General features: G+C 40.7%; 1 protein-coding gene across 2 annotated transcripts; it reads right to left on the bottom strand.

The window, feature by feature from the left end:
- Positions 1-238: 238 nt before the first annotated feature.
- Positions 239-22,204, bottom strand: NINJ1 (ninjurin 1). Of its 2 annotated transcripts, none has more exons than XM_037386570.1 (4): positions 22,009-22,204; positions 12,468-12,702; positions 7,518-7,679; positions 239-4,459 (listed from the first exon to the last, which is right to left on the bottom strand). In XM_037386570.1, the coding sequence occupies exons 1-3, from the start codon at positions 22,078-22,080 to the stop codon at positions 7,525-7,527; spliced, it is 462 nt and encodes a 153-aa protein (XP_037242467.1). In that variant the 5' UTR covers positions 22,081-22,204; the 3' UTR covers positions 239-4,459; positions 7,518-7,524. The 2 variants fall into 2 exon arrangements, with proteins under 2 accessions (XP_037242467.1, XP_037242466.1); XM_037386569.1 differs by having other exon boundaries at positions 7,529-7,679.
- Positions 22,205-22,914: the final 710 nt, after the last annotated feature.

The raw sequence follows: 22,914 nt of genomic DNA, 5'->3' as shown, positions 1-22,914 counted from the left end.
TTAATGGAAGTATAGGGTTTGTGGGACGGGCCATGCAAAGACGGGAGGCTCCACCTCTCGTATTTGGATTTTATTTACGTATGTATACTGTAAATCATTTATTTGAAAGCAAAACACTGTCAATATGAAGCAACATGGCTTCTTGTATGCAAACAGCTAAGGAGAAGGAGTCTGCTTCTTTTCAGTCTCGGTGCTTCTGTATGTCCTACACTGCCTCTAACTTTTTTTTTTGGGGGGGTGATTTTTCAAGGAGTGGTATGTTTAAATGTGCAGGTTATCAAAGATATGAGTTGTACATATGAAAATACATCATCACTGTTCTTCTAAGTGTTTCCACTGCCCTGCAGTAAGTAAATACACTTTCAGTAGAGCCTGTTCTCCTGTGGTTTCATAAAATTATATTGTAGAAACAAGAACCAGCTTTTGACATTGTTTTTTGTTTGGTTGTTTTTTTTTAAACTAAAATGGTGCATAAATTTGTACCACGTCGCATTTCCTCAATCAGATAGAACCTGTAATGGCAACACCTTTGGTAAGCTAGAAAACAAGCAGAGCTTAGTGTTTGGGTTCTGTCACTCATTGCTTTTGTAAATACTTGAAGGATCAAGATTACCATGTTTCTTCTTCTAACTACAAAAGAGCATCCAAGCTTTTAGGGTAACGCTGTAGTGACAAGCCCATGCCCTGGACCAGGGGGGTGAGTGCAGCACACCAGCACCTCTGGTACAGGGCGGTGCACCCCAGTCAGCTAGTACCTACACCTGCAGGGCTGGCAGGGCTCAGTGCCACTTGCAGGAAGATATGGCAGAAAACAGGATAAAGCATTTGTTAGAATAAATTAAAATGAGTGACCAAAACCTTCCGAATGATAGTTGAGGAGAAAGCAGTAATCAGGATGGTGCTTTCTACTTTGGCCCATTTTATGTCATCATCAGCTGCAGAATAAGCTTCAAGCAGTGACCTGGTTTAGAAGACAAATACTTAAAAAGTCAGTTCCAGTAAATATAGTTGTTGTCATCGGCTTCAGTAAGTACAACTACTCTGAAAATTTCAACCCAGGCAGCCCTAGATGCTGAAGGGACTAATGAGAACGACCGGAGCGGCATGTGGAGCTCTTCCTCTGCTCAGCAGCTTATGAAACAGGAGTAAACGGATGACCTGGCATGAACTGTTTCCCAGGAAAGCCTGTAAAAATTCCTCTCACTTACATTATTGATGACCCCTTTTTAAGTGAAATGTTTGCCTACAACCAAGAACTCTGGAGAAGCACAGCAAACCAACAAACTATTTAAACTGACGCATTCATTTGCCGCCCCTAGGACATACTCACTAGGGTTTTAAATTAGCACCTGACTTGAACGAATAATAATCATGTGATTAAATTATTTATACTTGAAGCCAACTTACAGAGGCTTTTGTCTGCTAAAAAATACATGATTTCTGAAGGCTTCAAATGCTTAAAATACAGATTGCATGTCTGAGGATGTTTTGCAAATCTTACTTAATTACAATAAAGATTATAAACCAGTATCCTTTTTATTTAAAAAAAAGACATCCAGTTGCAAGTCAAATACTGCTGATGCCCAGTACAGTCTTGTAGTCAGTTCCAGATCAGGTTTTCTTGTGTTCAGAACCGAAAGAAGAGACCAGGCTCTCTGAAGTTGCAGGTACCCCTGTGACGATGCTTCAGCCACACTTCCAGGAGCTCAGGACCCGGCAGGATTCATGGTGGTTTTTTGTTGTTGTTCGGAGCCAGGCTCTGGCAGACTTCACGTGAACAGACGCCTACCCCCTTAACACAGGTCTCCACATTCAGCTCTTGCACCCAGCAATGTGGTCAGGCTTGAAGTATTTTTTCTCTCCCTCCTGTATGTCCCAAAACCCGCGTTTTGCAAAGTCTGTTGGAATCCACAGTTGACAAGTGGTTGCCTGGTGAGCGCTGCCTACCCTGCTGCTCTGGATCCAGTTAGTTCCACAAGCCGCTGGGAGATGGGATACACAAGCCGTGGTAGTTTCCATTGGACAACAGCTTAGCAGTAAAGATGCTATAGGAACAGCTATTACATTTTTCAGGAGAAACCCACTGTAACAGCTTCTTTGCTCAAGTGACCTGAAAAATTATGGCCCAATAGAGAGGAATAAAATGGGAAAAGACATGGTATGTCTGTACTGCACCCCCCTCTGACTCCTTTCAAGTGTTTCAGTGCAAGACAAGCATGACCATGCTCATCAGAGAGATGGTAAGTAGCACAGGAATGGAAAGCTACATTCAAAATTGGGCCAAATCACCACCAAGTATAAAGATGGTAAACATCAGCAGAACCTGGGTGTTTGTTTGCATCTGCCTTTAGGGTGGTAAGGATAAGTCAAAAAGTGAGAGGATTAGCTAAGTGCCAGAAACATTTCTTCCTTTTTTTGTGTCTTGCTTAAAAAACTAGAAAGGTGCAAATCTGGCAATGAAAAATATCTAATATTAATACCCAAGTTAAAAGTAACTATCTTTCGGACAGATCATGTATTTAGGACAACACAAAGCAACTCTTTTAACACATCTAGCTTAGGTACAAATTTTCCTGTACAGAGGAGAGGCAGCCGCCTCCAGAGAGCCTCTCCACACCAAATCAGATGCGCAGACAGGCAAATATTCCAGTGAGTAAAAAGGTTACAAAGGTGGTACAGTCAAGAATCTTCTCAAAATTACTGCCCAATGTTGAGCCACAGATAAATTTCATGCTTGGAAGGCCTCTGCCTATAGTCACCTATTTTCTCCAAAAGAAAGGTTTTTCAAGGTTTTCAGTACTTGCTATCTGGCCAGTCAATTCACTACACTACAGCATCAAAACTGTGATAGCACAAGTATGATAGTCCTTCAACAATTTGCTGGTTTGTAGAAAATAAATAAGGAACGTTGTCCTGAGTATTTCATTTGGAACTTGTTCTGAGCTACGTTTAAATTAGTAAAACACGCACAATTAAAACCATCGCTTGCTAGATACTGGTTACATGTATGTTAAGTTGGAAATGAAGCAAAAAAAGACAAAAAATAAAAAAGAATGTCTATGCTCTTACTAATGACAGGAGCTTCTGATTCGTTTTCTGTTAGTTCTTACAGAACATGTAAATGAAGATAAGGTAAATCAATGGGCCTTGAGACATAACTAAAGAGATATGTGATCAATAAAAACTGTAAATGAGATGAGACACATGGAAGTCAAACTTCTATTAATATGTGCAAGGCAGCATTTACTGATTAAGAGTAAGGAAATTATCAGTTACAAATCTGCATCCACAAGTAAACACAATCTAGAAAACTAGGATTTTTCCGATTGCACGTGTGATACTTTGGAAATAAAATGACTGCAATGATTTTGTTGTCAAAATTTTTATAACCTACACCATTACTAGCAATAGTGTATTTAGAAAAAGTGTCAGTCCCTGAGCCAGCAGGTAAGAACCTAGAAGATATTTATATCTCTATCTATATATTTAAAAATAAAAATTAAAAATTAGTTATGCTTTTAGCCATAAACTCCTAAGAATAACACAATTGCAGCAATCAATCTTTGGAAGAGGGAAAAGTTATAGAGGATAAATTTCCTTCCATTTGCTACTTGAATTGCTGACAGCCGCTCTGTTCCAGTTTAGCAGCTAAAGCTCACCCTTTATCCTCTGGTTTCCCAGTTGGGCCTGGAAAAGGTAGCGCGTCTAGCAGGGTTTCCAGAAATATATCTAATGCCCAGAATACAGAGTATAGCAGTTAATAGTAAGAAACTACCAGCAGTTAGGTTCTTTGTGTATCTGCACAAAGAAGAGGTAATTTTAAGTGTGGTACAGGGCTGAAGACACAGGACAAATGAGTTACCTGTGAGCAAACCTGAGAAAAATGATCGCCCACTGCTCCTGTTGGTCTCATCTTTGCTTTAGCTAGAGTGGGAAAAAAAGAAAACGAGGCATAGCTATCTTTGCACACTGCAAAAGAAGACGGCTGCTGTGCTATGGGGTACTTTGGTTTAGTGCTAAGGGAGTGAAATAAAGGACAACGTGACTATGCCTGAACCAAAGGCCTGTCATTTTGGACCACGGCAGAAATGACAAATGGGCACAAAAACAAAAGGCACGGAAAATAGGAAGTCCTGTGAAGTGCCACCAGTTCATACTACCTTGCTTGACGGGCTTATGCCACTTCTCTGAAAAACAGTTTCTACAGAAATTGAAATGCCAATATTCCAGAAAAACAATGTCCTTGAGTTAAAAATCAAGCTTTCCTTAGATGCCAAACAGTTTCAATGTTAACACAGGGGAAAATTTTAGGTACATAAATGTGTTGGTTATTGGAAACTTGAGAAAGCTGCTCGGTACATCCAGCTTCTTCAGATTTCCGTCCACCCACTTTCCTGCCCCGTGTCCAGGTGTAACTGGCTCAAGTGCAAATGGCATCTAGAATGAATGCTTCAGGTCTCTGAAACACAAACCAAAGATATTGAGAGGTTAGTGATACAGGAATTATAGTAAATGACATTTGCCTTAAAGGGGGAATTAAGTTTTCTTTGGAAAAGTACACATAATAGTAAAGGTGAAACCAGAAAATGGTGGCTACTCCTCTCAGGGCTTTGAGGAGATTGTGGCAAGGGACTGAAAAAGACTTATTTTTCACATTACATTCAGATGACCAGGTGTTTCTAGCAAGGGCAATGCATAGAAATGAGCAAACAACCAATTTAATGTTCCAAAGCAATGAAGAACTTCCAGTCTGAGGCAAGAAGACACAGGTCTCAGACACCACATTTGGCCAGTTTATTAGTAAACTGCATGTGTGAGAGCATGAAGGCAAGATTACCCAGCTGCTGTGTCTGTACAGATGTAAACTTGCTTTAAACACTCTTTGGTCTTGATTCTACCTTAGGTTACAAAAACCAGCTACTCTTTCTCCTTTATTGAGGCACTGCAAGTTTATTAAAACTATTTCAGCAGTAGATACCAGTCATATTTATGTATGTGAACAAGTACCCTGGCTGTGTGCACAGCTATATGCAATATATGATCTACAGCTGTATGAGCTATCGACACCCACTAGGCAGAACCGTTTCAGGCTCTCATGACAGTCTCAGAGAAGTGACATGTGAACTGGTTTCTCATTTAAGATCTAGCTTTCTAAATAGGGATTCCCTGATCCTAGCCATAATTAAGCCACAAACCCCTTTGGGTTGACAATTTATGGAGAACAGAAGGAACAGTAGAGGAGAAACACCAACACCAATGCTGGGAAGAGCCCCTTCTTGCCAGACGGTGCCAGCTAAGCTGTAAGACATTGCGCAAAACCACTGAGGTTTCCATACAACTTCGCCACATATTGTGTGTGGAGGAAGCAGAAAGTAGACAAAGGCCATGAACAGGTGGGAGAAATTTGGGGGGGGGATGCACTGCACGTGTTTAAAGAGCTAATGCCCCGTTGTGTTCAGGAACCAGCCTCGCATGTCAGTGCTGTCCGGAGCGGAATTGGGATTGTAACACACAAAACAGCTGTCCTGCAAAATCCGCTAACAGCTGCAGGGCTCTTCAAAGCACTTCACTATCGTGTTCTGCTGTAGAGAAACACAGCAGTCGTGTTTGGGAAACACTGCATAAGCGGCATCTCCTAAAAGCCAGCAAGAGATCAAAAAGGGAGCAGAGCTGGCACTGGTACTGAGGAGAATCAGTAAGGCACCTCATTAGAGAACGCGGTACTAGTAGAGAAGTAACATGAAATGTGGGTGAGCTCAAACCATCCTGATAAGGCAGGGTGTGTCACACCTTCTGGATATTGGCTGATTTCTCAATATACCATTACATTAAGGCACTAACTGGCTTGGGATCAGATTGTCACCTTATCTTCCTCTCCTCTACTGAGCATACATCGGTGTGATAACCAAAAACTGCTTATCCTCTTCAGTTTTTCTTTCACTGTATCAAAAAGATGCACGACTCAGTCTGGTATACCACCTTGTCCATTATTTTAATTTCTTGATGCCTATTTCAAATTCTTGTCTCTGCCCCTGCTCCTGGCTATAGTACATGTTTTTTACTCTGAAGACAGCTAAAATTCCAGTAAACCAACATTCAGTTCTCTTAGCTTTGCCAGCACAATTCTGCGGTTATTGTTTCAGTATTGTTTGAATATCTGTTGCTGAGATGGACATTCTACCTATAATTTTGATAATATCTCAGATAATTATGTGCTCTTTACTGCTAAAATTAAATAGTTATTAATTTATTTGTAAAGATGATGGCTAGAAAATACAATAAAACTATCTTGTTTCACTGGCAGAATTTCACAGGTTTTAGTTAAAGCTGACAATTCCACCCAAACCCCCAAATAAATTAATTTAATTCTTCATCTTCCTAGTAATTTGTTGCACTGATTTCCCTGCAAGCTGTTCAGAGTCTTGATACATTTTGGTCTGGTTTCCATTCTCATTACAGATTTCTGTTGTGCCATTCATCTTCAGATTAGGAGTTTAAAGGCCTTGTTATCTTCTTTTTTATGGAGAAACTTCACCTAGAAGTTAACTTAAACCAATAACGTGACACTGGCTGCCCGTGTGGTAGCCAGTGTACCATGGTTTCCCAGGAAAGTCAAGTAATACCTTCTTCAGCAGATCTTCTGAACATGATTTGAGATTTGAAAGATAAATAGCCAGAGCAATGTTGGCACACACAGACTTAGCAGTGCTATTTTAAAGGCAGATGGTGGACTATAGCGCTTCTTGGGCTACAAGCCTACAATTTAGGTTTATCTCCTCCCAAATTGTTCATCATAACTATGACGCTATGCAGATACACATTTTCATTCCCACAATTCCTATATTTATCCTTCTGTATAAGTAAATAAAAAACTGGAAAATGCAGGTAGAACAAACAATATTGTTCTAAATGACCGCATGTATCAAGTAGAGTGATGGTGCTCATCTTTGCGGGCTAAGTCTCCCACAAAGCAAGAGCCCTGCAGTTTGGGAGGCCAGAAAAGCCCCACAATCCGCATAGGAACTGAAGGGCTCCAGTGATGTGTGGGATTACATAATGGACTTAATAGCCCTAGTTACTGGGACAAGGATTAAGCCTCCAGTGTTCATAACGGACTAGATGAAGTATACCGCAAAACTTTCTTAAAAAAAGGAGAGGCATTCAGAGGAAGCAAAACAGTATTATTTCCCTTCTTGGCTTAGTCAGCAATGAGGAAAAGGAGTGGCTGAGCCAGAAGGACCTTGTTTACCCTCCCCATGTGTGATACACACAAGGAGCCCCTGACAAAGTAAGATGCTGACATCAACTTTTGAACTCTATGTTTACAAATACACTGTTGTAACTCAGCAGTTCCTAGTAGCTTCTGCTTTTGCAGTAGTCTGAAGTAAAATCCTCTCTCTGCAAAGGCTAGAACTGTTTATATAAGCTCATGGCTGTTTGAAAGCTATGCCCTGCTATGCACCACATTCTCGTATGCTGTGCCCTACTACCTTACGGTGCAGCGAGACCACACTCACCTGGTACTTACTGTCTTGATGCTGGCTCAGCAACTGGCTTCTGCACTCCAAAGGCAGTGATAAAAATATTCACAACTACTATAATGAATACTAGTCCAGTTGCAAGGTTGTTGAGGAAATCCAGCTTTCCATGTTTTGCCGGGTTGTTAAGGTCATATTTTACTTCAAAGATAAATGGAAAAAAAATTTAAATTACATGTATATTTCAAAATCCAGAATAAAACTTCACTACTCATATAGTTCAAGAATTTCTCTTACATGGAGCTATTTGCATCAGTCATACTTAAAAGGGAAGTAAGATTCTGCAGCGTCAGTAAAAGCGCTAAGGAGATCTTAAACCACAAAGAGCCTATTAGCTTCCAGTAATTAGCATCTAATCTCTGTGGGTGCAGATGATAAGTAATGGATACACAAACGTTACCAGAAACCTTCTGAGTTCTTGATCTTTTGAAAACAGTTTTGTTGCAGACTTTAAGCATTTAAAAAAATATTTCAGTCTTGAACACACGAAGCTTGAAGCCCTGACAGGATGGAATGCAGTTAAATTTCTACAGTTAAAAGGCTACAGGTTCTTTGCAGACAGCCACATTGCTTCACCAGCGCTGGATATTTTTTGTACTGGTGCCTTTCCTTTCCCAGCTGTACTCCCTGTTTTTGCAGGGATTCTGGTTTTAGAAAGCAAGGGCATTATATCTGCTAAACAGAGGAAGACTTCAAAGCAGTGTAGCTGCAGCCCTTCTTACAGAGAGCATCAGCTATGTAAACATTTTCTTTCGTTTCTTGCAGTTGTTCCTTGGTTGAACTACTAATGGGAGTGAGGGAGGAACACACAAGGGAGATAGTAGTAATTTAGTTTAAGCTTTGATTCCAGGCCTTGTGAAAACATATACATCAGTTACAATGGACTGATAATAGACTTGATGATAGACTGAAGCATGTGCTTACATAGGACAGTAAGAAGTCTGCGGCACTTGTCTGGCATCATGCAGAAACCCAAGATTTTCCTTTGTTTGTTCTCCTGCAACAAGAGCTCTGCAACTCTGTCTGAGTGCTAAATTTCTTTGATGCTGGTGGGATGAGTGCTTATGACTTCTGGAGCGTGTTTTGAGAATGGTTTTTGTCTGTTAAGACTCCTAGTTCTTAAATGCATAGATCACTGGAGCTTGTGTCTGCATGTACAGGACATGTGGGAGAAAGTTTTTACCTGACAAGTTTATATAGCAACATAAACAAACAACTTGGAGGTTCTTCTGATAGGCACATACATCGATGTGTAGTTTAAGACTCTACTACATGAGACAAACTTTGTTGTTTGCTTTTAACATAATGACCCTGTCAACACTGCAGAACTTGACCACAGAACCAAGACTCGCTCGCTTGCTGAAGCAGTTAAGCAGAAGTGGTGGCAAACACTCTTGTGATGCTGAAGTATTAAAAGCCAGGTTCACTTGGTGTCCCTAATCAGGAAGACTAACGCTGTTTTGATTTCAAGGAATTCTGGGCCCCTGCTCGAGTTCTGCTTGCTAAAGCAGTGCAGTGAAACATCACAGGCCAGTCAAAGCACTGAAGAACAGTGTGGGGGAACTATCTGAGAAGCATAAGCTACTGCACACCTGTGTAGCCGTGACATAATTTAAGCTCAGCAGTACTTAACCCTGAAAATGAGTATATACATGTCTGTAAAGCATCTGGAGCTACACAGCTGTTTGCATACCAGCAGTACCTGGAAGGACTCTAGTACTGTCATGTGAATGAAGAAAAATAAACAAAATGGAATAATTAATCCTTAAGTATGGAAGAAAAGCATTTCAGACACTTGGTTTAAAACAGAAAAGGCAATAATGGCCTAATGTGTCTTGTGAGTTAAAAAAACATATGCTTAGAGGACGACTGACACTTTCAGAGTTGTCCCTTTGTCCAAATAAGGTCAGAGAAGCCAAGTATTGCTTGTCAGTTCAGGCGGTGCTCTAAATTTTGAAGTAGAATTGCAGTAATCCTATCTTTGTGATTATAGTACTTAAGATGAGGGTGTTTGTGAAAATGCTCTTAAGAACAGTTACTCTTTAAGTATTTTATTATAGTGGGATTAGATTACTATGATTTCATGCCACTTAAACTATTTCAAGACATTCTTTGCTTTTTTTCCAAAAAGTTAAGATGATCAAATCACTTTCAAGGACAAGTTTGCTGAACATTTTTCCAAATGCTTTTGTGAAAGGCTCTTTTGAAGGAGAAAGAGCTTTTAATCCATAGTAGAGAACTGGGAGAACTGGTAGCTCCTGGGCATAAAACTCTTATCTCAGGGAAAGAAACTGGATGGTTGCATTTCTGTTTGGACTTGTGAAAGCTTGAAAGAAGCAGAATTTTGTGGGTGCACAGAAAGGCAAACTGTTCCTGCAGGCCAAAACTAGCAAACACACATCATAAAAACCAACTTCTCGCTGTGATGACAGCGTCTTTGTACGTTCATACCCCATTTCCTGTCTTCAAAACTCTTGACCTCAGCACGACAGGACAGCATTGCCTCCCTATAAGCCGAGGCTTTGTCACCCTCGGCACGCCAAACCTACAGCCACTGCTGACTGCACAGCACAGGCCGAACCGCTGATGAATCTCACTGTTCGCTAAGCGGTCTGTGACCTCTGCCTCAGCCAGCTTTGGGCTTCTGGGTACTCTCTTTACTCTCAATGGGACAAAGATAAAAATTAGAGATGGAAACCACTTTGGCAACACCGGGCAGAACCAAGCATTAAAAAGCAATGTCTCAGCATATCTGAGAAATTATTGCCCAACAGAAATCAGGAAACTTATTTACAGCCTCACAGCCTGTTTAACTAAAACAACCACCAGGGAGATGCCTTCAAGCAACATATCAGCGTTTTGCTGATTTTCTCATAACTCTTTTTCTCACTTTCCCTAGTATTATCAGGTTGATTTTTTCCATTTCCTTTCTGGAATCTCCTCCAAGCCAGGACCTGGATTTTGCTCTTGTACCAACTCTACCAAATGCAGAGACAGCTGTATTCTTTTGTAAGGAAGAAAAAAGCTACGTCAGCTGCTTAGTAATATTACAAGCCTTATGTATCCTGGATTCCTAGGGACTTCCTCCTTGAAGAGAAAGTTGTTTTTTTGATTGTGCTACAAAATAGAACACTGAAAGACTAACAGAGATTACAAAGGTAGTACCTATAATTTAGTAAATGCCGTGTGCAAATTCTGGCTACCACCCTCAAGGCTTTACATTTACGGTAGACTTAAGATCTGTCATATAGTAACATTAAAGGGAAAGATCTGAAAAATGTTACAAGAATAAATGATCCGATATCACTAGCAAAAGAAGCGATCCATAGCTGGTTCCTACCAGTGAAGGTGTTTACTGCAGTGAGTAACGGGGTTCAACTGGTGTTGAAACCTAAACATTTCATTGATTTCCACAGGTATCTTTGACAGACTCTCCAAAGTTACAGTCTAGGGTTTTGGGTGCTGCTAATGAATGTCACATGCTTTCAGCAACATTGTGAAGTGCCCCTGGATTCTTTTTGCATTTTGCCTTGCAAAAGCATGGGGGAAAATATCACAGTAGGTTAAGATAGCAAAGAGAAGTATTGAAGACTTCTTTAAGGTCAAAATAGAAAACTCAGATTTCCAGAAGTGTGTTGTGGAGTTTTAGTTGGGCTTTTCTGGGTAATTCATGCTCACTTAGTGATGACATAGTTTTAGAAATGAGCCTGGTTCTACAGCTACTTAGATTAATATTCTGCTTTACAGAATAAGGCAGGGTGTATAGGACATACATATGCTACTAATTGAGCATTACTAACTTAAAATACCTAATTTTTAGTGATAAGTACTGATTCTTGTGCCTCACAGCATCATACCTTCTAATACTGAACAGTGGAACCTCTATTTTTGAGAACAACAAAGATGCTGCATTGAATTTCTAGGAATCTGAAGGTCAAACAAATAAGACGGAAAGGGGAGAGCAGGGAAGGCACAGAGCAGGGAACTACTCCTACAGCTGTCTCATTACCTGTGTCCAAAGCAGGTACTAACACAACTCCTATTTGAATTCATTCTCTTGAAATGATTTCTAGCATATGTTAAAGGCATTGCATCACATTTCTTCCGTAGAAGGTAGAAAATGTTTCCCTAGTGATAAGCAGAATTCAAAATAGTCTGTCTGAAGTCCCAGGATGCTACTCAGACTGTGTTTTCATATTATATGCAATTTCAAATTTTTTGACTGAAGTCATATTACGTGGATAATAGATATCGTGAAATCTTGCTCCAAGTAGCTTATTTTTCTTTTTAACTTTAATTTCAGCTCAACACAGGTTTAAAAATTAACAATAACAAGACCATTTCTACCATTCCCCATTTAGAGATTTAGGATGCTTTGAATAATTTTTCTACATTTAAAACTAAGGTGGTTTTTTTTTCTTCATTATTCAAACCTTTGATTGCAGAAACACCAACAAACTGAAGACAATACACTACACCAACATGAAGATGAACATTTCAACTTCCACTTCTGGGTTTTTTTTATGGTCACAGTATTTTCTTATAAATATAATACATTTTGGTCATAAGATTAAGTAACAGGTCTTGCCAGAAACAGTATTATGAAACTGGGCAGGCTGCATGATCCTAGCTAGTCTATTAATGTTTCTTTTACAGTATTTCATAATGTTCCTTCCTCCTCAGACCTTCTGAAAAGAAAAATATTCATACTCTGGGCAAATGCATACGAGGAAGTGGATCAAAATTGAAGATGCCACATAAAGCCGCCCTTGCTCCTTTTGTTACAATATTTCTCTGGTCTTAGGAGAAAACTTCAAGACTTACAAACATAATAGCTTTTTAAAAATAAATGGGGACCCTATATACCATCTTAGAGGTTGCACCCTGTAAGAAAAATACGTGTCAATGGTTCTCACTGTTGCTACATACCAAGGAATATCAGGAGCACTCCCACCATAACTTGCAGTGTGAGCGACAGGCTGATAAGAACAATAAGTGGGATGTAGAAGGAAAAAGAAGGTCCTTGCTCCATCACGGCCTTCAGCTGGGATGCATTGGCCATCAGCAGGGCAATGTCCAACATGCTTTCTGCAGCGCTCTTCTTATTTGCATAGTGGTTTATATTCATGGGTCCATTCCTCTGAAACCACTGTGATGTTCTTTGCTAAAATTGGGAAAGAGAAAGAAGATTATTCACATCTCTTTTAATTGGTGTAGTGAGCAAGAGATCTCTTGGCCCATCAACTGATTTCTGTGATCATAATGAGTAATAGCAGTACTGAGACTATCTGTGCATCTTTTTCACAGTTACCACTGTCCTCCATCTGACAAGAGAGCAGCAAATACTGTCTGCACTGCATTTTGGCAAATACACTTTTTCCAACTTGTAGGATCAGTCTACACAGTCAGTATGCTTCTACCCTGGGAAAAGGAAAAATTGAAAAAGCTGAAAAGTTGCACTGAGAAAAGTTGGAGGGAAAAAACACTGTAAAACAATCAAGCAAACAACAGACTGTTGTAACTAATATACTCTTAAAGCTATACTTAAAAATACAAATATTTATTAAATACACCCTCTATCATGTCACATCTATGTAGTTGCTTAATTACTCATGAGCCTTATTTTGAGGATTTATGTGGAAGGTGGCAAGTGTATGAGCTTTGCTTGACTTCTTTTCCTGCTGTTTCTTACTCTGCCATGCCACTGTCCGGGTCCATCCATCCAGAGTGAACTGTTTTTCCACTTAAGTATCATATGATCTGAGGTTGTCAAGTACTGCTCAATTAAAAGGGAAACTTTTTTTCCCACTTTCACATCAGGAGGTGTTGGTCGTTTTTTTTTAATTCCCCTGCAAACAAACAGAAAAATTAAAAACATCTGCAGGGCAAACTAAAGCTAGTTAACCTGGTGGGATGAATAAAATGGGAATTTCCTGAAGATAACTCATGTGACCCGACTTGAAATTTGACAGCTTGTCTCTCAGAGGTGCCTATTTCTCTACTGATTACATGCAGTTTAGGGTATCTAGGTTAGACTGACACCTAACTCCACGAAGAAAGAGTAGATATCCCTTTTTTTGGCAGTCTCTGAACAGTTAGGAACTTCATTCTCACTGCTCTTACTTCTAGACTTTATTTTCAAAAATAATAGACAAATATATTAAGAGAAGCTTATTCTGACATCTTTAAACTTGCTTCTTAGAGACTTTTTTACCACACAAATGTGTTTCTGCTTGCCAGAAAATACTGTGAAAAACAGTCTTGCCTTGAAGGCTAGGTCAAATGCAGAAAACGCCCTCTCATTTCTCTCTTCAGCAGCACTAATAACTATCAGATTTCCAACTCCAAAGCAGGTTTGCCCTATCCAGACCTAAGAGTGCCCTTTTAAATAGGACAGATATTGATGCATACAGCAAACACATTGCCAGTTTTTCCAGGGCATTCAAACACCAAACTTGACCTATTTTCACCAGACATGTTGTAATCAACCACGGCCTAAATATTTTACTGAGTGAAAAATGTCATGGGGCAGCAGCAGACTTTTTTTTTCTGTGAAGAGAAGGAAGCCATGTAATTGTAGCTTCACACAGACAGCTTCTTTACTGACACCAAGCTCCTGAGAAGAAAATGGCTCTGAGGTAGATACTGACTTCAGTCAGGAAGAAATGGACACTCATTTGGTTTTGTCTGTATCCTACTATCTAAAAATGCAATTTGACTGGGGAACCTGTCCCACATTTGTCACCTCTTCTCTCCCCGAGGAGAGCCTCCCCTTCCCACTCCCCTGCCCCATTAAACCACTACAGCATTTGGATGCTTCAGAAAAAATACTGTAATTCTAGTTTACCATCCACCAGAAACACTGAACCAGGTGTGGATGTTCATTTCCTTATGGAAAGCAGCATGGAATATGTGCTGACAGTACTAAGCAGAAAAATCCAGACTAATGTTTTTCACCATTTATTGTACAGTAAAAAGCCAAACACACACATTTAGCTCTTGGCTACCTAATGCTAGCAGTATAAGAGGGGATGGGGAACTACGTGTGTAATAGGAGGATTCAATTTCTGGGCATGAATTTAAAAGCAACTCCTCGCAGTAGACTGTAGAAATAATACAGTCTACTTTGTCACAAGCTCATAACAAAGGAAGTTTTTTCCTACTAGGAAACTCCTCCCTGTGAAAACCACAAAAAATTCTTTGAAATATCTACTGGGTCTATGAAGCTGCAAGTATGTAACACAGGCAAAAACTACATGGGGAGCTGTGACTCCGTTCTTAATCCTTACAGAAGGGGACTGCAGTGAAAACATGATGCCTGGTGACTGGTTTCTTTGTTTTCACTTGATGTAGGAATGTGATCATGTTTGACATGGGTTTACTTTTTTTTTTTTTTTTTAACTATACAAAAAGAGTAAATAACCTGGGCTACATCTTCCTTTCAGTTACATCTGTGACTACGTGATATAAGACAGTTTCTACATAAACAACAGAACACAATGTTTTCTTTTTCCTGGGGAAACGTACTTTCAGGAGCTTGCTGTTTGCTGATCTTCTGTATAGGCAAGTTGCAGGTGGAAATAGCAGGCGATGGCAATTGAACTGCAGTTGGAAGCAAAGGTTTTGAGTCACTTAACTCCAATAAATGGAGAAGTATTCTCAAAGTAGGGTGCTGCTAAGGCAAAACTTTTTATTCTTGGAATGAAAACTCAGCTGTTTACTATGTTTAGATTCTAAAAAATGGCATTTTACTCTGTTAAGAGGCTTTCAGCCGCCGCTTCTGAAAGCGGACCCGCTCAGAACTGGAACTTGGCATACGGAGAACTGAGATGTCTGTTCTACTGTACAGAGCTTCTTCTCAGCCTGTGATCTTGCCTTCTGCTAAGAAAAAGGATCTGTAATCATGAAAGCCCCAGAAACAATAATTTCCCATCTCCTGATTAAGAAATGGAACCTCCTGACTCATGCTGGAAAACCATTAAAAAAAAGCCAATTAGCCTTGCCTTCTGGAAGAAAGTTGAAGGCAACTGCCAAAAGTATTTGAAACAAACAGTCAGTACCATGGCGGCAATTTTTCAGATCAGACTACAAGTTACACAGCAGTATGTAGACAGGCAATGAAAGAAAAGCTGTTGCCTTAACCTCAGGATGAGTCATGTACAACAGAAATTATATGGGAACTTTTTTATGTGGCTTTATGGTTTGAGGGAGATTGCAAGCATGTAGCAACACATGCAGCCTGCAGCACCAAGCACTTACTGTGCTGTTACCCACCCGCAGGGCTGCAGAGAGGGAAAATTCGGAGATTTTCTAGGATGCCTGTAAAGTAAGGCTTTTCCTGCAGGTGTCACTTGGCAAGAGAAGGGTATGTATTCCACATGACCTGCTTCAGTCTCAATGTAATCAAAACACCTCATTACACACTTTCAATATTCTAATTACCTGGTATAGACAAGCTGATCCCTTCAGTTGGTGTCACCAAATGAGTCTGAGGAAAAACAGCATCTGCGTTCACACGTGTGTGCTTAAGAGCCAGGTGTAGCTAGAACTTCTGTGTCTTCCTTCCCCTGTCATTGAACAGCCTGCCCTCAGGTCTCCTATTGCCTGCAAAGCATCAACGTCTGAGCAGAACAACCCACCGTGCTAGTCTACACACGGTTATAAAAAAAGAGAGGAGTGAAAAGCCTCCCCATCTTGCTCCATCTGTGACTGGAAGAATCCCTCGTGGAAGAGCTTATTTTCACATTCACACAACGCTGTCCCCACAGACAGTACCACTCCACGTCTCTACACAGCAGCAGGGTCTGTCTGCTTGCCCAGAGCACTGCAGCTTGCCAAGATAAAGCTAAGATGCTGCATGAGAAGCTGGCACTTTTTTGCTTTTCCAAGACCAAACCTTCCCACCAGGACTGAATGGTATTGGATACAGTGTCTTACTGTGTTGGTACAGACTTTGCTGCTGCTTCGCTTCACTCATTTCAACAGTACACTCAGAGGAACTGAGTCCCTTCAAAATACAGAAAAGATTTATTCATTACATCATAAAAAACCAAATAAAAGTGGCACTGAGGCAAATGTCCTTATATGCTGAGTTCCATGGATCACCTTGTGATTCAACAGGAAGGAAACAGCACTGAAAATGGAAACATTTGAAAACAAATAATAAAGTATCTTTGCTAAATACAATAACTTGTTATACTAAGGATTTCTGCCTCTATTACAGCATTAAATCGCTACTTGCGAAAAATCTTATGATTTGTTTGTTTAATAGAGTATTTATCACAGTAGCGACTGCTGAAGTAGTCAAATTAATGTGCTGGAGGTCTGACAAAAAAAAAAATAAATAAGGAAAGCCCAAAAGTAAATCTTTTTTTTCTCTTGTCCAAGTTGACCCGAATTTCCCAAAACGTACTGGTTACTCTGTGTGGAGAAGACTGATGGAGTTTTTGACATGCCAGCCATATGTAATCCACAAAGAAAAAAAAAAGTGAAACCACCTATTTTGCATTTGTATTTAGAACTTAGTTATGTTTGTTTCTGTCACTCTGCCCTATGAATGCAGGAGGAAAGAAATCATATGGATTTTGAGTGCAAGTTCTCAGGATTCATTCTTTCTTTTGGTATGTTCCTAGGTACTTTACTCAATTTCTTAAACATCTCCCCCCATATATATGTTCCCCTGAAGAGACTGTTTTAATAAAACCTAAAAAAAACCCCCAAACTTAAAAAAACCCCGCCAAAACAAAAGCCCCACAAAAAATGTAAAAGGCAAATATTGCCTGAACCACTAGGACCTTGAAATTTCCAAGTTAAAGAGTCAGATCTGTTATGAACACTGAATTCACTGTTCTCGTAATGAGGTTAACAGATACTTGCAGTAGTACAAGACTGGTTACTGTTTTCTTCCTAAAACCCACTAGACAACCAGTATTTTGCAGCCAGCAAGGTGAACTTCTAATGTCTAAAATGAGTATTTAGAACCAGTAACTGCAAAATATAAGCCAGAAGTACAGCCTGGGTCACTTTAGTTTTAATTTGCAATTTGTAATTGCAGCTACTTAATATCAGCTGGGACCCAGAGCCTGATGTGTTTTTGCACATCAGGCCCAGAGTCTCATATCTGGGTTCTGGGAACTTACAAATACATATTTTACTATTGGCACAGTATTACCACAAAGTACTTTCATGGTATTCTAATTTTAAATCATCATGCAGTACAATGTCTTTATTAAATACAGGAGACCCACAATTTTGGATAGGATAATTGGGAAAATAATGCTGATTAATATTTCCATATTCCAAACTGTGCTTCTGATTAATAACAGAAGGTTCTTCACCTTCAATTACATTTACTCTGAAATACACTCACTCATCATAGTCTTTGGCTTGCTCTAATCTACATACAGTTTTCTTTCTATTTTAGGTTAGTGATTACTGCAATTTTATGGCAGCTTTTAGACACTTAACAGCAAAACAACTCTGATTCAAAACAAGATCCAAAGACCTTGTTGGCTGATATGAGCTCTGAGTTTGTAATGTTACGGAGCAAGCTTCCTTAAATTCTGTTGCTTAGGGGCAGCCCTAATTTTAAAATAATGGAAGCTTGCTATGTAATAATGAGGCTGTGTAAACAGAAGGTTTAGTCATACTGATCTTACAGTGGACTGTTCTTTACTGTGGTTTGCAATAGTCTTTCTAATCAAAACTGTTAAAGATGCTAAAAAGCCCTTTTGTTTAAAAAAAATATTTTTTTTAATTTTTTGAAATATTCACCTTTAAGAAAAATACTGGATGCCAAACTTTTCCAGGTCTTTTATTGGTAATTTTATATTAAGGGAAAATTTCAGTTATTTCAGAAAAAGAGAAGGATCAGATATAAAAGGAATAATACAGGACTAAAACGGAACATAATTTCAGAACTTATTTTTTTCTAAGATCAACCCTACAGTTACAGAATTGAACTACTAACTTTAAACAATTATTTAATTATCCTTGCAGATGTGGAATTTCTGTCCATGTGTCCATCACCTACATACTGAAAATGGGCCATATGTGGCCACTCTGAAATTGGACTTCCCCTTTGTCACAGAAATCTTGCAGATCTAAAAATATAGGGAAAATATTCTAAAAAGAAAAGAAATATTCTTCCAACAAAAATATTTTAAGCTATATCAGTTATGTAATAGATGATTAGATCCTTTTTCCACCTCCTCAGAAGGCGTTATTTCTTCTCCCCCAATAAAACATCAGATCACTTGTTCAGCTTAGCACTGACTCAGAAAAATCCCTACATCTAGACTGAATCATCAGTTATATTTCCTGTAGGAATTTCAGGGGGTGGTGAGGGATTGGAGGGGGGGATTCTGTCTACCCAAGTACCAATCTAGGTTAACACTAACTAGCTTTTGAAACTTCCGCAATCACATCTTGAGACAGTATGGTTACAGGCAATTAAAAAAAAAAAAAAAAAGATAAAAGCTCAGCCTGTGTTCTTATTTCATAGACAGCATCAATTTTCAAGCATCTTTAAAAGCTTATACTTAAGAAGAGTAATTTCCTATACAGATAGACAGAAAATACAAGTATAATGACATTAGGGGAAAAAAAAAAATAACCACGCTGATTCCCGAGTGCTAAAAAGTTCGTATGAAAAAAAGGAACAAGTACAGTCACGTTAGCGCAGAACAGAGCACTGTTCTCCTAAAGTTATACTGGTTCCAAGACGAAGTTAAAATATTTTTACTCATTAAATGACTTAAAAATAATCAGCACACCTGGCAAGTAACTTTGTGAAACTAAGTAATAACTTAAAACTTGTTTGTACAGCTATTTAGATAGAAGCTTTCTCCTGTATGTTTTTGGTGGTGGGTTGGTTGTTTTTTTTCTGTCTTGCATTACTACTGCTGATTCCAGTGATTTGGTTTTATAATATTTTTCACAACTGGACTGTGGGCTGCCTATTTTGTGTTGTTAAAGGACTGTTCGTTTATTCTAGCTACTTAAAAAACAAGCGAACAAAAACTTACCACCAATAATTTCAATATTTGAAGTATATAAAATACTCCAAATTCAATATAAGTAATGCTTATATATAATATACATTATATAAAGTAAAATAATTTCAAGTTCCTACAGGTTTGAAGTTTGTTATTTGCAGTATGGCGCCAAGAAACCGCCATGTCCCAAAATTACATATGAATTAATATACAATATTGAATACATTTTTAGTAATAACATGACTATAATAGAGGCCAACTGTTCCAGAGCTGTTCTTTTCTACTATTCAATCCTTTTTCACCTTTTTTATAGTTCTTAACTCTTCCAACTAGTATTTCCTGTTACCTTGAAACATTAAACTAGATTTTACAACACAGTGAATCTAGACTGTTCCCATATGGATCATCAACAAGGAAAGCAAAAAGAAGAAGATGGAAAAACAGTTACTATCTGTATTTGTATGAACAGATCCCTTGCAGACATGGCCAGACACTTTTGCCAAGTGCAATTATTCACATTAGTTACTGACATGTGACATGCCAACCCAGTATTAGAGGCAAGGAATTTCTTGCTTCTAAAAGCTTGACAGCTGCTAAAAAAACTATCCAAATTAATGATGGACTTAAAATAAACCACATTAAAACACTGTGTGACCACTCACTCAGAATTACAGCGGGCTCAACTAGCCTTTTTTTAATTCATGTGCTTTGAATGCTTCGAAGGGAAGACTACTATACCTGCATTTCATGTCAGCTCTTCTGTACGAGAGGGCAGCAGTTTATAGCTGAAGATGTGCAAGAGAATCTATTTTGAGGAGAGGGTAGATGCTAGGATAAGGTGGTAAGCAAAGGAGGGTGGTCCAAGTTGCAATGCCTGTGAGCGTTCCTAAAAGCCACTTACGCCCTTTTGATTCCAACAGCAAAGACTTAAGCACCTGCAGATTTGTGGCCTCTCCATGTCTAGCTGGCTGCTGAGTTGGGCCATTCCTTTGTTTGTGTGAATTGGGAACTTGGTCAGATTTTTTTTAAGGAATCGCCTATTCAGATTGTTTTTTAGGAAATCTGTCCCCATCTGTTTCACCTTGCATATACTTTTTGTGTGTGTGAGAATTTTTTTTAATGTGTCTGTAAAGGTCTCTGAAGTGCTACTATATACATAAAATGCAATATAATATTTTATCTTGCTGCTTATTTTTTAAATGGCACTCACATAGAACTTGCAGTTTCTATGGAGAAGATTAACGAAATGATGACTGCTTGCAACTTTAGATGAAGTAAAACAGGAAAGTTGCAGAAAAATTCCTGGACCAGACAAAATTAAAAAAGATAAATTCCCATGACTAGTACTTCTGATGCAATCACAAGTGTATTAATAAAAAAAGAAAATTGCCAAGAAGTCAGTGGCTTAAAAGAAACCCCTTCAGGCCACCAGTTTGACCTAACTCTCCCAGCCTTCGTTCTCTTTAGGTACTTTCCACAATTTCCTAACACCAGATATTTTTTCTTGGTATGATATTCATGACTACAAGGGTTTGACAAGGAGGAAGGACTGATCTCCTACGCAACCAGTCCAGTCTCCCTGTAACCAGAAAGTTTTCCCAGTGATGTAGAAGGTGGTTTTGTATGACTGTTTCTATGTGGCAAAAGTTTTAGACTGGCATAAGAGCTGCTTTTTAGAGTTCAGATCTTTACAAAAGAACATCAAAGAAGCTTTTCAGATAAGTGGCATGCCTGGAAACCATCTTTTATGTGTAAGCAGAATCTGGGATGGTATGCTTCTAAGTGAAGACCTGTGGTCATGTTTTGACTACATGGAGCGGTAAAAAGCTGGATATTTCTCTTCTTGGTTTTATTTGGATTACTGTATGGAAAAAAAAAAAAAAAGCCACCAAAATATCATACAGGCCCAAACCTTTACATAAATCGTCCTAGGTTTGTACTCACTTATCCCCGTGCAGGTATCCCTGAGTCACTTTTCCATCCCCTCCCAAGCCACCTGGGTGGAAAAGCCCTGTCGGGCTGGCGCTGCCCCGGGCGGGGGTTCGGGGGACCCTCCAGCTGCGCGGGGAAGCGAAGGGCTCACCGTGCCCCGGCCAGCCAAGGGCTCCCCTCGGGCCCCGCGGGCACTCGCCCATCTCTGGAGCGGGACCGGGCGGGATGCCGCGGCCGCGCCCTGCCAAGTGCTGGATTCATGGCGGGCGCGTAGGGAACAAGCAATCCCGGAGAAGGTGCGGGCGGCGGAGCGGCGCGACCCGCACACCGCGCCTCTCCGCGGCAACCCCGCCCGGCGCCGCGGAGCGCTCCACGGGGACCCTGGGCCGCCCCCGAGCCCTCGACGCGGCTGCGGTACCCGCCGCTTCCCCGGCCCTCGTCCCGCCGGGCCCGCCACCGCCCCCGGAGCCCCGGCGGACGGGCCCGCTCCCACCCCCCGCCGGCGGGAACCGGCCCCGGCCTGGCCCCGCCCCGGCCCCTACCCGCTCGGCAACCGCCGGCTCCGCGCCCTCCGCCTGCCCGTTGAGCTCGTAGGTCTCGCTGCCGGAGTCCATCGCGCCGCAGCAGAGGCCACCGCCGGCTCGCAGCAGACCGGCTGTCCGCGGGGAGCCCCTTTCTGCCGGCCCGGCGGGGCGGCCCCGGACCGCGGCCGCCGTCCCCTCAGCCACGGGCCCGTCCCCTCAGCCACGGGCCCGCCCCTCTCCCAAGGGCCCGCCCCCCTCCCAAGGGCCCGCCCCCTCCCCAAGGGCCCGCCCCCTCCCCAAGGGCCCGCCCCCCCCCCGGCCCGGGCCGCCGCTCCGGCCTCTCCGCTGCGCGTTGCCGCCCGCGTGTCGCTGTGCTCGGGGGTGCGGAACTGCTCATCCATCAGCTTTCGCCTCATAAAAACCCCTTGACACAGTGCACGCTGCAAGCTAACTGTCTTCACAAATGGCACAGATAAATAAACATTTATTTAATTAGACCTCATAGGAAATCCTCATCTGCCTTGATTCCTAGTGGCCTCTCTGTAGTAGAGGACTAGAAAACACTGAATCAGACTGAGAAATTAATTTTCTTAATACAGTCCATACAAAATGAAAGAAACGTGTTACAAGAGCAAAGATGTGTTTGTGTCTTTTGTCCTTATGCCGAGGAGAGGATGCAGTTGGAGGGGAATGATGTTTTGTACAACTGTTTCTATGCGGCAAGAGTTTTCAACTGGAATAAGAGCTGCTCTTTAGAGTTTAGATCTTTACAAAACAACATGAAAGAAGCTCTTTTACCCATCTGGCTTTTCAAATAAGTGGCATGCCTGGAAACCATCCTTCGTGTGCAAGCGGAACCTGGGATGAAATGCTTCCCAGTGAAGACCTGTGGTCATGTTTTGACTACATGGAGTAGTAAAAAGC

The sequence above is a fragment of the Falco rusticolus genome, chromosome 4 (genome assembly GCF_015220075.1).
Source record: "Falco rusticolus isolate bFalRus1 chromosome 4, bFalRus1.pri, whole genome shotgun sequence".
Lineage (NCBI taxonomy): Eukaryota > Metazoa > Chordata > Aves > Falconiformes > Falconidae > Falco > Falco rusticolus.
The sequence above is the reverse complement of the archived record's forward strand: the minus strand, read 5'-3'. Positions and strand labels throughout refer to the sequence as shown.